This window comes from Microcaecilia unicolor, chromosome 13 (genome assembly GCF_901765095.1).
Source record: "Microcaecilia unicolor chromosome 13, aMicUni1.1, whole genome shotgun sequence".
Lineage (NCBI taxonomy): Eukaryota > Metazoa > Chordata > Amphibia > Gymnophiona > Siphonopidae > Microcaecilia > Microcaecilia unicolor.
This window is the reverse complement of record NC_044043.1, coordinates 66,341,835-66,357,577: the sequence shown is the minus strand read 5'-3', so window position 1 is coordinate 66,357,577 and position 15,743 is coordinate 66,341,835. Positions and strand designations below refer to the sequence as shown.

The following is a 15,743-nucleotide window of genomic DNA, read 5'->3' as shown; positions in this document are numbered from 1 at the left end:
AACTGGAGGGAATGAACTCATCCTCCTATAACTGTAACAAGAATCCTGAAGACTGTTTTCCGACTCCCCAAGGAAGGAATATAACTTCAGGAAACAAGAACAGCACCTAAAATCAGAATCACTGCAATACAGACAATCATACAGGGAGGGCTCATGGCTTCATCTGCTATGACTAAAGGAAAGAAAATTATCATGGTAAGAACCTAATTTTCCCTTCCTTGTCATCAAGCAGATGAAGCCATTACGTATGGGATGTAACAAAGCAATCCCTAAATAGGGTGGGAACAAGCCACACCACGCGCTAGCACCTGTGCTCCAAAACGCGCATCCCTCCTGGCAGCCACATCCAGCCTGTAATGTCGGGCGAAAGAGAGCTTAGAAGCCCATGTTGCAGCACTGCAAATCTCATGGAGAGATAGTGCTCCAGTTTCCGCCCAGGAAGAGGAAATCGCTCTTGTGGAATGTGCCTTAAAGGCTTCAGGCGGAGCCCGGCCAGACAGCAGATATGCTGAAAAGATAGCTTCTTTGAGCCAAAGGGCAATAGTGGCTTTAGATGCTGAAGACCCTCTGCGAGGACCTGCAAACAGCACAAAAAGATGATCAGAGGTCCTGAAAGAATTTGTAATTCGCAGATACTGCAAGAGTCCTGCGCACATCCAAAAGATGCAACTGCCCAAATGAATCTGGAAACTCTTCCTCAACAAACGAGGGAAGAAAAACAGGCTGGTTTAGGTGAAACGCTGAAACCACCTTAGGCATGAAGGAAGGCATGGTCCGAACCGTGACCCCTGACTCTGAGAATTGCAGAAAAGGGTCTCTACAGGACAGCGCCTGGAGCTGACACCCGTCTCGCCGAGGTAATGGCCACTAAAAAGACAGCCTTCAGTGTCAAATCTTTCTCTGAAGCACGCCGAAGCGGTTCCAAGGGGGCCCCCTGAAGGACCTTCAATACTAACCCCAGGTTCCAAACTGGACAAGGTGCCCGCACGGGAGGACGGAGCCGAAGCACCCCTCTAAGAAACCGTGCCACATCTGGATGAGCAGCTAAGGACACGCCTTCAACCTTGCCACGCAGGGAGGCCAATGCTGCCACTTGCACCCGCAGGGAATTATAGGCCAAGCCTTTGTGTACACCGTCCTGCAAAAAGTCAAGAATCGGCGAGACAGGAGCCCGCAACGGAGAAAGCGCTCTTGAAACACACCAGACTTCAAACTGGCACCAAATCCTGGCATAAGCCACGAAAGTGGAGCGCTTACGAGCCTGCAGGAGAGTGGAAATTACCTTGAGTAGCCTTTCTCTCTCAATTGCGCCCTCTCAATCGCCATGCCATAAGACCAAAGCAGCAGGTGTCCTCCATTGCCACCGGACCCTGTGACAACAGGTGCGGAACCAGAGGTAACGGAAAGGGAGCCTCCAACAGCATCTGTCGGAGGTCCACATACCAAGGCCTCCTGGGCCAATCCGGGGGCGATGAGCACCACTTCTCCTGGATGCAGCCAAATCCGCAGGAGCACTCGCCCTATCAAGGGCCACGGAGGGAAGACATACAGCAAGCCCAGGGGCCAGGGTTGAGCCAAGGCATCCAACCCGGCAGAGCGAGGATCCCTCCGTCTGCTGAAGAAACACGGGACTTTGGCATTGGAACTGGTCGCCATAAGATCCATCACTGGCTTGCCCCATTTGGCACATATCTGCAGGAATACATCGTCTGCTAGTTCCCACTCCGCTGGATAGATCTGATGCCTGCTTAGATAGTCGGCTTGCACGTTGCTCTGACCTGCAATGTGAGCTGCTGACAGGGACTGTAGATGCAGCTCGGCCCAGTGGCAAATTTGTTCGTCCTGCGCGGCGCGGTTAGAGCTTTGCACTGAGTGCCGCCTTGTCGATTTATGTAGGCCACTGCAGTCGTGTTGTCCGACCACTCGGACAGCCAATCCTTCCAGGGTCACTTGAAAGGCCAGAAGAGCCAGAAACACCGCTTTCAACTCCAGGCGGTTGATACACCACTCCGACTCGTCGGGCGTCCACAGACCCTGGGCATGCTTCCCCTGGCAATGTGCGCCCCAGCCCTTCAGGCTGGCATCTGTCACCACTAGGCACCAATCGAGGAGCGCCAGCGGCATTCCCCGCTGCAACATGCTGTCCGAGAGCCACCACTCCATACTGAGGCGGGCCGCAGGGAGCCAAGAAAGTCTGCACTGATAATCCTGAGATACTGGAGACCATCGTTGAAGTAGAGAATACTGTAGAGCTCTCAGGTGCGCTCTCGCCCATGGCATCACTTCCAAGGTGGCCTTCATCGATCCCAACAGCTGGACAATGTCCCAAGCTCGTGGGCGGGGCATCCTCAGGAGCAGACGGACCTGATTCTGAAGCTTGCACCGCCTTTGCTCGGGAAGAAACACATAGCCCGAGGCTGTGTCGAACCTGGCCCCCAAATATTCTAGAGATTGCGAGGGGGTCAGGAAGCTTTTGGCCATATTGACGACCCAGCCCATAGAATGAAGGACTGAAACCATTCTGGCTGTAGCTAGATGACTCTCTTTTCCTGAGTCTGCTCTGATGAGCCAGTCGTCTAGGTACGGGTGAACCCAGATACCTTCTCACCTGAGAAAGGCAGCTACTACCACCATTACCTTGGAGAAGGTTCGGGGAGCTGTGGCGAGGCCAAAAAGGCAAGGCCCGAAACTGGAAATTTTTTCCCAACACCGCAAACCGCAGAAACTTCTGGTGCGGGGGCCAAATTGGTATGGGCAAGTAAGCTTCTTTCAGGTCCAGAGACGTGAGAAACTCTCCTGGCTGTACCGCCGCAATGACGGAGCGCAGGGTTTCCATGTGAAAATGCCGCACTCCTAAGGACTTGTTTAGCTCTTTTAAGTCCAGGATCGGGCGACAAGACCCGCCTCTTCGTGGCACCACAAAGTAAATGGAGCAGCGGCCTAGATCTTGTTCGGCGGGAGGCACTGGGGTCACAGCCCCTATCTGGCACAGACAGTGCAAAGTCTCCTCTACCGCTGCCCGTTTGGCGGCAGAACCGCATCGGGACTCCACAAACACGTCTCTCACCGGGGCATCGAATTCTATTCGGTATCCGTGTCTGATCAGGTCCAAGACCCACTGATCTGTGGAGATTTTGGCCCACTCTTCGAAAAAGAGGGAAGTCTTCCTCCGATGACAGGAAACGAGGGGGGGGGGGCAGCGCACCATCGTTGAGATGGTCGCCCCTGAACTCCAGGCCTTGAACTGGCAGCTGCGGAACGTTTGTCCGAGCGAAAGGAGTTTCTCTGCTGAAAACGGACACGCGAAGTGAACCCAGCAGCATGCCCCGGGCGGTACCTTCTAGCTTCACGGAAGTGAGGTCTGTAAGAGGAGCGGACCGCCTGACCCTTAGAGGAAGGCTTCGGCCTATCTTCAGGCAAGTGCTGAGGTTTGGAATCCCCCAGGCCTTTAACAATGTTTTCCAGCTCCTCACCAAACAGGAGAAGGCCTTGAAAGGGCAACTTCAACAATCTTTGTGCTTAGAGGCCATGTCCACCGCCCAATGTCGTAGCCAAAGAGTGCGGCGAGCCACCACTGCTACAGCCATTTGTTTAGCCGAAGCTCTGACCATATCATAAAGGGCGTCAGCCAAAAAGGACAAGGCCGACTCCGTCCGCGGAGCCACTTCAGATAAGGTCTCCGCTCCATCACCGGGCTGTTCCACTGCCTGCTGTAACCAAGCCAGGCAGGCTCTAGCAGCATAACAACTGCATGCAGACGCCCGAACAGTGAGACCTGCCAAATCAAAGGACCGCTTCAGAGCTGAATCAAGCCTGCGGTCTTGAATATCCTTCAGGGCAACACCTCCTTCAACAGGGAGAGTAGTTCTCTTTGCCACAGCTGTGACCAGGGCATCCACTTTAGGCATTGCAAAGCGAGCCAAATGTTCCTCACTCAGAGGGTATATTTGCCCCATAGCCCTGGCAACCTTCAAAGGTCCCTCAGGGTCAGCCCATTGAGCCGAAATAAGCTCTTGGATGGAGTCATGCAAAGGAAAGGCTCGAGCAGGCTTTCTGTTACTAGCCATCCTTGGATTAACAGAGGAGGCTGTGCCACTCCCAGAATCTTCAATCAAGAGGGCTTGTAAGGCATCTGAAATAAGCGCTGGCAGCTCCTCGCGGTGGAAAATCCTCACCGCAGACAGATCATCAAGCTTCTGTGGCAATTCTGCACCCGACTCTGGCTCCTCAGCCCCGAAACGTTCTGCCAGACCCCTCAGAACTCAGAATCCTCATAGCCCGACCACGGGAGGGGGGGGGGGGGGGCCCACAATCAGAAGGGGAATTAGCCCTTCTGCGTTTATCAGGAGGATAAGAAACAGGCAAAGCCAACTCCAAAAGGCCAGGATCCACCGGGGGGGCAGGCACAGATTCCGAAGATCCCTGTGGAAGAGCTCTTTTTTAAGCATGTACGCCCTATGCAGCATTAAAACAAAATCAGGGGAGAAAACCGTTCCCTGACCGCCCGGATCCTGCCCAGGGCTATCAGTTCTATTATTAGCCTCACTCAGAGGAACCCCCCCCCCCCCCCCCCCCGGAATCAGGGCTCTCCGTCGCAACGGTGGCCGCGCCATGTGGAAAATCCAAAATGGCGTCCGCTGCCAGCTCAGAGAGCAACAGATCGCCGCTCGCCATGCTCGGGCCAGCTCTACCGTCTGTAGAGCACGAATTACAGAGCCCCGCTGCTGATTTGCGCTTGCCACATTTAGAACAGCACTTTACAGTCTCAGCAGCCATCGCCGAAAACAGCGGTAAAATTCAAAAATGGTGGTTCGCGCCAAAAACGTCCCGATCGCGGGCCCACCCCGGAGAAGTCGGAAAACACTCTTACCTCACTAGACCGAGTATCACAGCTCCGGTCCTGCAGAAGAATCTCAAGAAAAAAAAAACTCTTTTCCAAGATCACTGCGCTAAAGCACGACGCAACTTTAATTATTCATTTATTTATTTTAACGCTGTGAGGAAAGCAGAGGCAAAAGAGGTAAATAAAAACACTCGGAGGCTCAGATAAGTGGGAAAGGCAGGGAAAGGTGAACCAATGTGCCTGCATCCACTGAGTGGGAAAGCACAGGGAAAAGCAAGCTAATATGTCCACATCCACGGGGGCATGGGTAAGGCAGGGAAAGGGCTGACCTATGTGCCTTCAAAGTGAAGCTGCTATTGCCTCTAACACCCCGGCTAACAACTGGCAAGCCAGGAGCCACCCCCAGGCAGATTTTTGATGGAGCTCGAAGAAGCTGCAGCCACCCTGCATGGGGAGATAGAGAATACTGAAGTTGCAGTGGAGCTAGCTGGCCATGAGGCACTGTGAAAAGTTGAGTGCTCTCTATCTCCCCCTGCTGGTTGATGGACACAACCCATACGTAATGGCTTCATCTGCTTGATGACAAGGAAACTGAAGTTTCCACTGAGCACCAGCAGATTGTACCAGCAAGTTCACTGGAAAAGATCAGGTTTTTCTCTACCTCCATCTGCTGGTATGAGGTGATAACACCCATTTGTTCAGAACAGTGCAGCAAACAAGGAATTGCTGTTTCTGTATGATATGCAGCTCTATCCATATTTAAAACAATAAACAAACATTTTCCGTGAACTTGCTCATGTCTATGATTTAATTTCATGCAATTCAGATTCTGAAGTAGACGAAGTGGTGTGGTAGCCATGTTAGTCCACTTTTAAAAGGTAATAAATAGAAATAAAAACAAAAAAGAAAATGTGATACCTATTTTATTGTACTAACAACACATTTCTTGCTTAGCTTTCAAAGGCAATACCTTCTTCTTCAGGTCAGAAATGAGAAAATGATGGCAAATATCAGAATACATGAGCAAAACATAAAATCATTCCAATGACAGTTTCACAGTAAAAGGAAGGGATTGGTGGGGGGGGGGGGGTTGAGAAAGAGGGAGATATGGTTGGGTGATCAGAGGGTGAGAAAGGTTTTACTTTTCTGGATAGTTCTGAAGGTAAAATTATGTATAATCATACCTGATAATTTTCTTTCCATTAATCATAGCTGATCAATCCATAGACTGGTATGTTCTCTATCTCCACCTGCTGGTAGATGGACACAACCCACCAGTCTATGGATTGATCAGCTTGATGATATGGAAATGTCCTTTTAATATTATCATCATAGAGTAATGCAGTGCTCTGGTCTTACAAAATGATGTCACACAGAAGTGTCACCCTGGTTATCACTGTGGTGTTTTATGAGGTGTCTCTGTAAGTTGATTCTAGTCTTAAGCATCTACCCTGTCTCTTGACATAGCATCTATCTTCACACTTTTTACACTAAATTATATATATACTACATTTGAAGATAAGCATATGTAGGATCCCCTTATGCTGAATGTTTTCCCATGTGAGCGACTGTTGGGGCCTGTGATATGTGCTGTCAAAACACAAATAGTTTTCATACCTGCATAGCGTAGTGGTGCATCCTTATCCACTGCTATCAGAGGTGGATCTAGCAGGACCGTGTTGTCATTTTCTGTTACTATGCCATGATATGTAGTTTTAATATATGGCTTATGCTTGTTAACTACAAAAAGAGAACAAATAATCCACAAAAATAAGATAATTTCTGAGTACGGTAAAAAACTACAAAAGCTAGAGCATTATCTAATGGAGAAATATAGAAACAAGAAAAACAAGAGCAGATAAAGACAGACAATACAGCCTATCTAGTCTGCTCATCCATATCAACTAATAAACTCTACAATCCTTTCCTCTAGAGATCCTGTGCTTGTAACTGAATTTAAGACAGCATGGGACAGTCTTCATCAGCACCACTTCCACACATCCACCATCTTTCCATAAATAGATATTTCCTTAGATAACTACTGAGCCTATCCCCTTTTACCTTCATCCTATGCCCCCTTCGTTCCAGAACTTCCTTTCAATTGAAAAAGATGCGTATTCTGTGCATTTATGCCAACGAGGTATTTTAATGTGTATCATATCTCCCCTCTCCCACCTTTCTTCTACAGTATACATGTTGAAGTTAGTAAGTCTGTTCCCATAATGCTTTATGACAAAGACCACCATCTTAGTACCCACCCTCTGAACAGATTTCATCCTGTTTATTCTTTTTAAAGTTATATACGCCTTAACTGTACACAATTCTCCAAATGAAGTTTGACCAGAAACTTATACAGAGGCATTATCACTTCTTTTTCCTGCATGCAATTTATCTCCCTATGTACCCAGGCATCATTCTGACTTTGGCATTCTAATTATGCATTTATTTATCTAATATTAAAATAAATTATGCATTTATTCTCTGCTTTGCACTAGTACTATTATGTTGTACTTTTCATCAAGCATTGTAAGCCACATAGAGCCTGCCTTGGTGGGATTATGCGGGATATAAATGTTCACAATAAATAAATAAATAAAAGATTTTTATTCCACTAATCCTAGAGAAGGAGTAGCCTAGTGGCTAGTGGTTAGTGCAGTGGACTTTGATCCTGGGGAACTGGGTTCAGTTCAATTCCTACTGCAGCTCCTTGCGACTCTGAGCAAGTTACTTAACCCTCCATTGCCCCTGGTACAAAATAAGTACCTGAATATATGTATATCCCATTTCCTTTCCCTTCTCCTTAATTCAATCCAATATCCACATTTCCCACATCTAACCTAATTGGCTACGTTAAGATCATCAGATACAATTCCCACTTTTCCTTTACGTACAGAAGTACCGTATTTTCACATCTATACTCCGCAACCCTGCATATCGAGCAGAAAAGAAGGAACAATGTAAAAATTGCTTTGCATTGCCTGCACCTTTATTTCCCACAGGTTTCTTGGAAAAGAGGTGCTGTATGATGCTACTGATGAGGAGGAATATGAATTCAATGACAATGAAACAGAAGCATTTGTTGCAGATACTGAGGCATATTTTCAAAGCACTTAGCCTCCCAAAGTTCCATAGAAACCTATGGAACTTAGCCTCCCAAAGTGCTTTGAAAATACGCCTCCATGTCAACTAAACCAATGATGATACAGGCTTTGAAGGTTTTCCTTGTTTTAAATAAATAAATGCAAAGAGGCAAACCTTATGACAACCCTTCTGCAATATCATTCAAAAAATTTTTTTATAAAGAACTGGACCAAAAACTGACCCCTTAGGCACATCACTAGTAATGCTCTTATCCTCAGACACAACCTGCAGTTCTGACTCTCCTAGCTGAACCAGCCGCCACCAAGAAAACTGCCTTCAAAGGAAGATCCTTGATTGAAACTGAACTCAGAGGCACAAAAGGGGCTCCTTTGAGGATATTCAGCACTAGATTCAAATTTCAGAAGGGAAAAGATGGCCAAGGTGAGTGACTCCTTTCAAAAAACTGAACTAGGTCCTCCTCAGCAGCCAAGGCAAACCCCAGAACTCTACCCCGATAACAAGAGAGGGCTATCAGCTGAACCTTAAGCAAAGTCAATGCCAGCCCCTGAATGAATCTGTGCTACAAAAATCCAAGCACTTCTGGGCTCTGAGCCTTCCAACGTGAGAGAGAATGCTGTTCGCACCAGTCTTCAAAAACCTTAAATACACAGAGGTAAGCTAAGGAAAAGGACAACTTGCGGCTTTGAGCAAAATGATAATAATCATGGGCAAAAACCTTTTCCCCACTAAGCAATGTCTCTTAAGGGCCAAATCATAAGCTAGAAGGGATCCAGAATCCTCAATTTCCACCAGACCCTGTCGGGGCAGGCCTTGCCCCATGGAAAAGGGACAAGGAGCTTCTACCAGCAGGCAAACCAGATTCACATACCATGGTCTTCAACACCAATCCAACATCACCAGGAGACATGTTACTCTGCAAAAGTACCCGACCAATGAGAGGCCATAGCAGGAAGATATAAAGGAGCTCCTGCCTGGGCCACTGCTAGACTAGAGCATCTACGCCCATTGAGACCACCTCTTTCCTGCAGCTGAAAAAGAGAACGGCTAAGAAAATCTACCTGAACATTGTCTTTTCTGGCTATGTCAACTGCTGACAATGCCAGCAGGTTCACTTCCGCCCAGCAACAAAGGGCTGCTGCTTCCAGGCACAATGCTCGATTCCTAGTGCCTCCCTGCTTGTTGATATAGGCCACAGCTCTGACCGCTTTCCCCTGTAACAGTGGGAGAAACTCCATCAGAACAATCAAACTGTGGGGCAGATATAAGGCAGTTTTGGTGGGGGTTGTCTTTTTTTTTTTGAGAAGCAGTTTGCAGGAGGTAGTTTTAGGGAATGAAGGCGTTGGAATTCCCTACTCTTTCAAACCCCCCTCCTTTTAAACTGCATTGCCATGGTGGTCTCTGTTACATTTCACTCTAAACTGAAACACCTTCCTACCACAGAAATGCACAGGGCTATTTTTGGAGGCTTATTTCTCTAGAATCCACAATCCAATTTAGCCCATTTTTGAACTTGTCTTTTGACCAGTTTTTCCCCTCATGCCAAGTTTTATCATATTCCATTAATTTTTCAGAACATTTTGCCTAGACATACATTTTTTACCCCTTTTTTGTAATTTCTTAGAACTTCTATTGGGTGGGATAGAATAAGCAGCAGTCTAAGAAGGGGTCTATGCCTTTTCAGTAGGAAAGAAATATGTGGACTAGAGAGGCCTAAGGATCAAGATCTACCATTATCTCTGCATTTTCTAAACTAAGGGGCCCTTTCACAAAGCTGCAGCAAGTACCTGTGCTTACCATAGCAAAACATGGTAGCAAAACTGTAGACAGGACCAGCACACCAGGGAATACAATATCCTCTCAAATCAAGGATGTGTCTTCAGGAGCTACTGCCCAAGAGGGAAGGGTTAGGATGGCTGCTGTAATTGGTGATTCCATTATTAGGAATGTAGATAGTTGGGTAGCTGGTGGACGTGAGGATCACCTGGTCACTTGCCTGTCTACTGTGAAGGTGGCAGAACGCAAGCATCACCTAGATAGGATTTTAGATGGTGATGAGAGAGGCCAGCTGTCTTGGTACATGTGGGTACTAATGACATAGAACAATGTGGGAGAGAGGTTCTGGAAGCCAAATTTAGGCTCTTAGGTAGAAAGCTCAAATCCAGAAACTCTAGGGTAACATTTTCCGAAGTGCGACCTGTTCCAAGCGCAGGGCCTATGAGACAGGCAGAGCTCCAGAGTCCCAATGCATAGATGAGGCTATGCTGCAGGGAGAAGGGTTTTAGATTTATAAAGAACTGGGCAAATATTTTTTAACATCTAGGGAGGTGGTGGGTCGAGGACCAGTGATTAAAACATGGTGATGGTGCATATGTGCATATTTGCATTTTCGCACGAGTAATCCCATTAATTTGGCTGAATGCCGCCAGTCTGAGGTCTCTCTTCCCCCCTTCCTTTATTTTTTCCATTGTCATGCATTCTGTTTGACTTTACCCGCTGGCATTTATATCCCACATTTTCTCACCCGCGGGCAGGCCCAATGTGGCTTACAACAGTAAAGGGATGAAAAGGCATACATTAATTTGGCATAAACAACAAGTACATGGAAGTAGGAGTGATCAGTAAGTAATTACAGAGAAGGGGAAGGGGTAAGAAAGTGGAGGATGTCATTAAGATAGGGACAGTTCAACAGTTAGAGCTAAAAGAAAATCTTTCAGAAAATGGAAGAAAGAACAGACTGAAAATAATAAGAAACATCATAAGGAATGTCAAGTCAAATGCAAAGCGTGATAAGGATGGCAAAGAGGGACTCTGAAAAAAAGATTGTATTGTAGGCAAAAAAACACATAGTAAAAATTTTTTTTGGTATATTAAAAGCAAGAAGCCGAGATCATTTGGGGGGAGAAACCGGGATGAGAGAACTCTTCCTGAAGGCCCAACTGCCCAGATTAAGCGAGTCGGAGATCGAGTATCTAGACTCGCCACTGCAGCCAAAAGAATTGCAAGAGGCGATAAAGGGAGTAAAACCCTTCTCAGCACCTGGGATGGATGGGTACTCTGGAGAATTTTACAAGATCCTGCAGCATTCTCTGATACATCAAGCAGTTATCCGGGAGGGACAATTTCCTATGTATGAAAACACGGCATGTATTACTTTACTATTGAAGCCTAGGAAGGCCGCAGAGGAGCCGGAATCATACAGACCCATTTCCCTAATTAATGTCGATATCAAACTTTTAGCAAAGATCCTGGCAGGACGGCTCATGAAAAGCCTACCTAGTGTTATCGGTTCCGCGCAGGTGGGGTTTATTCCCAAGAGGCACTCAGTACTACATGTACGGAGAACTCTGTTAGCAATGGCCCATTGTAGATATCAAAAAATTCCAGGGATAATCGTAAGCTTAGACGCAGCTAAAGCATTTGATAGGGTTGGATGGGACTTCCTCTTTGCATATTGGATAGGTTTGGATGGGACTTCCTCTTTGCATATTGGATTGGGTGGGAATCCCAGACGGGATAGTGCGGGCCATATAGGCCCTATACACCAATATGCAGGCGCATGTAACAGCGAATGGCGGACTATCGCAGGGCTTTCCAATAGGCAGAGGAACGAGGCATGGCTGCCCTCTTTCCCCTCTGCTATTTAATCTAACACTAGAGCCTCTGCTTCGGCTCTTGAATTCTATGCCAGAGTTTAGAGTTGGGGGGGGCCAGAGGTAAAAGCCTTGGCATATGCAGACGACATCTTGTTGGTTTTGACGGTGCCGCAACAGTCACTGGAGGCAGCCTTGAGAGTGATTCAAGAATACGGCCTATTATCAGGGTTTACCCTCAACTATGACAAATCATGCGCCATGCCCCTAGGCGACAATATTAGAGCAACATTGAAGGGGGAATTCCCTATTCGGTGGGCAGATTCAAAGCTGAAATATCTAGGGGTGACTATACCGAATAATCAATCCTTTATACACAGGGCCAATATAAACCCGCTGCTAGAGATGACTAAATGCAAACTGTCCTTGTGGCGGGAGATGCCACTTACTGTATGGGGTCGAATTGCATTATTTAACATGATGATTGCCCCTAGGTGGCTGTATACATTTCAGCAGCTGCCTCTCTTCCTAAAGTCAAGAGATGAGAGACTGCTGAGAAGACTAATACAGGATTACTTATGGCAAAGGAAAAAACCCAGAATATCATATCAACGGATGGGTCTCCTGAACATCAGGTTTTTGACTGTTGCCTGCTCTATGAGGCACATCAACGACTGGTATCGAGGGACCTCGGAATTTTCCCTGACAGAGTTAGAGACCTCCAAATTCCCGGAGATACATTTTAGTCACCTATTACACACTGGGGTTGGTTTACCTGTAGACGCCTTTAAAATACACCCACTGTTACGGGCCCTCAGGGAAACTTGGCGCTGGATGTGCAGACATCATCATTTTTCAGCACGAGTGTCCCCGTGGTTATCCATCTGCAACAATCCGGCTTTCCCCCCGGGACAGGGAGGTAGTATATTCAGCAAATGGGTCAAGCAAGGAATAGTGTATTTGGCACATTTAGTAACAGAAGAAGGACAAATGCACTCCTAGGCAGAACTCCAACTTAGATATAAGATCCCGGCAGGGAATATTTTCGCACTAGTAAAAAAGCCCCGTTTCTGATGCAAATGAAATGGGGGCTAGCAAGGTTTTCTTCTGTGTGCATGTGGGAGTGTGTGTGTCCCTGCCCTCTCTCCCTTCCCCTGTGCTGTCTGTCCCCTCCCCCCTCGGAGTCGAGTCCTTCAGTGTTAAGTTTCTTGCTGTGCTGTGTTTCTGTTATAGAGATAGTGAGGGTTTCTGCCCTCTCTCCCCTCCCCCCTCTGAGTCCTTCACTGTTACAGAGAGAGCAATTTGATTTCGTGCTTTGCTGTGTTTTCCTTCACAGTTTGTAATACAGAGAGAGCGAGGGCGGGGCAGACACTCATGGGGAAACCGGATATCTCTCCCCCTTCACACTTCCGGCTGAAGGCTTCATTTAGAACGTTGGTGGTGCCTTTTATATATAGAGATACCTTCAATTAAAGCACTACATTGCCTCTCTGGAATGGACAAATTTAACAGAGGATGTTGTGGAAGTTCTCTCAGAGGATTTTACTCTGGGAGCTCAACTCACAGTGCCTCTGAAATTTCACCACCAACATTTAAAAGATACGACTGCGGAGCTGGGACTATGTTAGTCTGGCTCTGGAGTGGTCTCGGGACCTTGGGTGTGTAGTTTCGGCTGATGCTTGCAGGCTGTTTATAAAGTCCATATACAGGTGGCGCCTTTCCATACCACAGAGAGAGATTATACAGGTGGGTACTAAGAACGCATATATCCCCCCACAGTGCAAATCGAGCGGGATTTGCAACGAGCGGGGTCTGCCCTAAGTGCAAACATCAGCCACATTAGGGCACATGTTTTGGAGATGTAAATATGTAGAGCGCTTCTGGTGCAGGGTGTTGAGGGGGGTACACAGGATTTGGAACTGCACGCTCATCTGGGATCCTTTGTTATTATTCAATGATTTTAAATTCTCAACGGATCCCCCAGAGGGACTCAAAGCGTTTGCCAGGTTGGCGGTATATTTTGGCATTACAACTATATTACAGTTCTGGAGACTTAGTGAGGAACCCCCTATACAGGTGTGGCGAACTCAGCTGATAAAACAAATGCGAGTAGACAGGTGTGGAGTTACTGATATGGATAGCTTGCCAGGCCAACGGTTCCGGGCGCAATGGGAGCTCTTGTGGGCTACCCTCCCTCCCAGGAAGGGAGAAGCTATTTGTTAAATTTCTAAAATAATATTTAAAAAAAAATTTTGACTTTCATGCCCGACGGGAACAGCTGAGGTAACTGGGAAATATCAGTAAATCCCAGTTCCGAACCACATTACCATGCGATACAGCCTCACACGCTGGTCTTAGGGAAAATGAGATACATACAGGGGACCGCCAGTATTACACTAGCTGATTTGGAAGGTTTAGGCTCATGAGACATCTCAGGAACACACGGGTTAAAGAGTTGGGAGGGGGGAGGGACGAGAAGGGGTAGGGAGGGAGAGTTACACAGAACCCAGACAGGTACTGCTAAACGGAAACGCATGGATGATGACAATTTGATTCACTTATCCTGAATGGTGTTTGTTCAGTAGTCGAATGTTAACTGCTCATGAAACCTGTGTACAAACCATTTGTTGTCAACTACAAGTAAAACTATTAAGAGTGAAATATTGAGGGGAGGGGGGACGGGAGAAAAAGGTTGAAAAACAGATTGATGATAGACTTTGCCATGTTACTACTGTTTTGAATGTTCCGTCACTGACGTTGATGTTTTTGCTGTTCATAAGTTGTTTCACCTTGGTTTATCATCAATAAAAGAATGATGAAACATAAAAGCAAGAAGCCAGCAAAGAATCGGTTTGTCCGCTAGATGACCGAGGGGTAAAAGAGGCACTAAAGGAAAACAAAGTCAGAGCGGACAGATTAAATGCTTTGCTTCGGTCTTCACCAATTTGGAAGAGATACCGGTGCCAGAAACAGTATTCAAAGTTGATGAGTCAGAGAAACTGAATGAAATCTCTATAAACCTGGAGGAGGCAATGGCTCAATCTGACAAACTGAAGCGTAGCAAATCTCTTGGACCGGATGGTATTCATACCAGGGTACAGATAAAATTGAAAAAATGAACTAGTAGAACTATTGTTAGTAATATGTAATTTATCTTTACAATCAAACACGATACCAGAAGATTGGAGGGTGGTTAAAGTAACACCAATTTTTATAAAAGGTTCCAGAGGAGATCCGGGAAATTATAGACCAGTGAGACTGGTGATGGTGCCAGGAAAAATGGTAGAGACTATTATAAAGAACAAAATTACGGAGCATATTCAAACTCATGGATTAATGAGAAAAAGTCAATATGGATTTAGTGATGGGGAAACTTGCCTCACCAATCTATTACATTTCTTTGAAGGGGTGAACAAACATGTGGATAAAGACAAGCCAGTCAACATTATGTATCTGGATTTTCAAACGGTGTTTGACAAAGTACATCATGAAAGACTCCAGAGAAAATTGGAGAATCATGGGATAGGAGATAGTGCCCTATTGTGGATTAAAAACTGGTTAAAACATAGAAAAAGAACAGTAGGGTTAAATAGTCAGTATTCTCAAAGGAGAAGGGTATATAGTGGGGTTCCCCAGGGGTCTGTGCTGGGACCACTGCTTTTTAGCATATTTATAAATGATCTAGAGATGGGAGTAACTAGTGAGGTAATTAAATTTGCTGACAACACAAAGCGATTGAATTGAAAGAGAATTGTGAAAAATTACAAGAGGACCGTCTGGGCGTCAAAATGGCAGATGACATTTAATGTGAGCAAGTACAAAGTGATGCATGTGGGAAATAGGAACCCAAATTATAGCTACGTAATGCAAGGTTCTACATTAGGAGTCACTGACCAGGAAAGGGATATAGGTGTCATCGTTGATGATATGTTGAAACCCTCTGCTCGGTGTGAGGTGGCAGCTAAGAAAGCAAATAGAATGTTAGGTATTATTAAGAAAGGAATGGAGAACGAATATGAGGTTGTTATAATGCCTTTGTATTGCTCCATGATGCGACTGCACCTCGAATGTTGTGTTCAATTCTGGTCACCGCATCTCAAAAAAGATATAGTAGAATTAGAAAAGGTAAAGAGAAGGATAACGAAAATGATAAAGGGGATGGGACAAATTCCCTAACAGAAAGGCTAAAGCAGCTAGGGCTCTTCAGC

At 46.3% G+C, this 15,743-nt stretch overlaps 1 protein-coding gene across 4 annotated transcripts in view; it reads right to left on the bottom strand.

Annotated features, from left to right (window-relative positions):
* Nucleotides 1-15,743, bottom strand: part of CLSTN1 (calsyntenin 1) — a 136,175-nt gene that overhangs the window by 117,598 nt on the left and 2,834 nt on the right. For all 4 annotated transcript variants that reach the window (XM_030222495.1, XM_030222497.1, XM_030222496.1 and 1 more), the window contains exon 2: nt 6,461-6,583. In XM_030222495.1, coding sequence (XP_030078355.1) covers nt 6,461-6,583 — 123 coding nt within the window. The remainder of the gene's footprint in view (nt 1-6,460; nt 6,584-15,743) is intronic.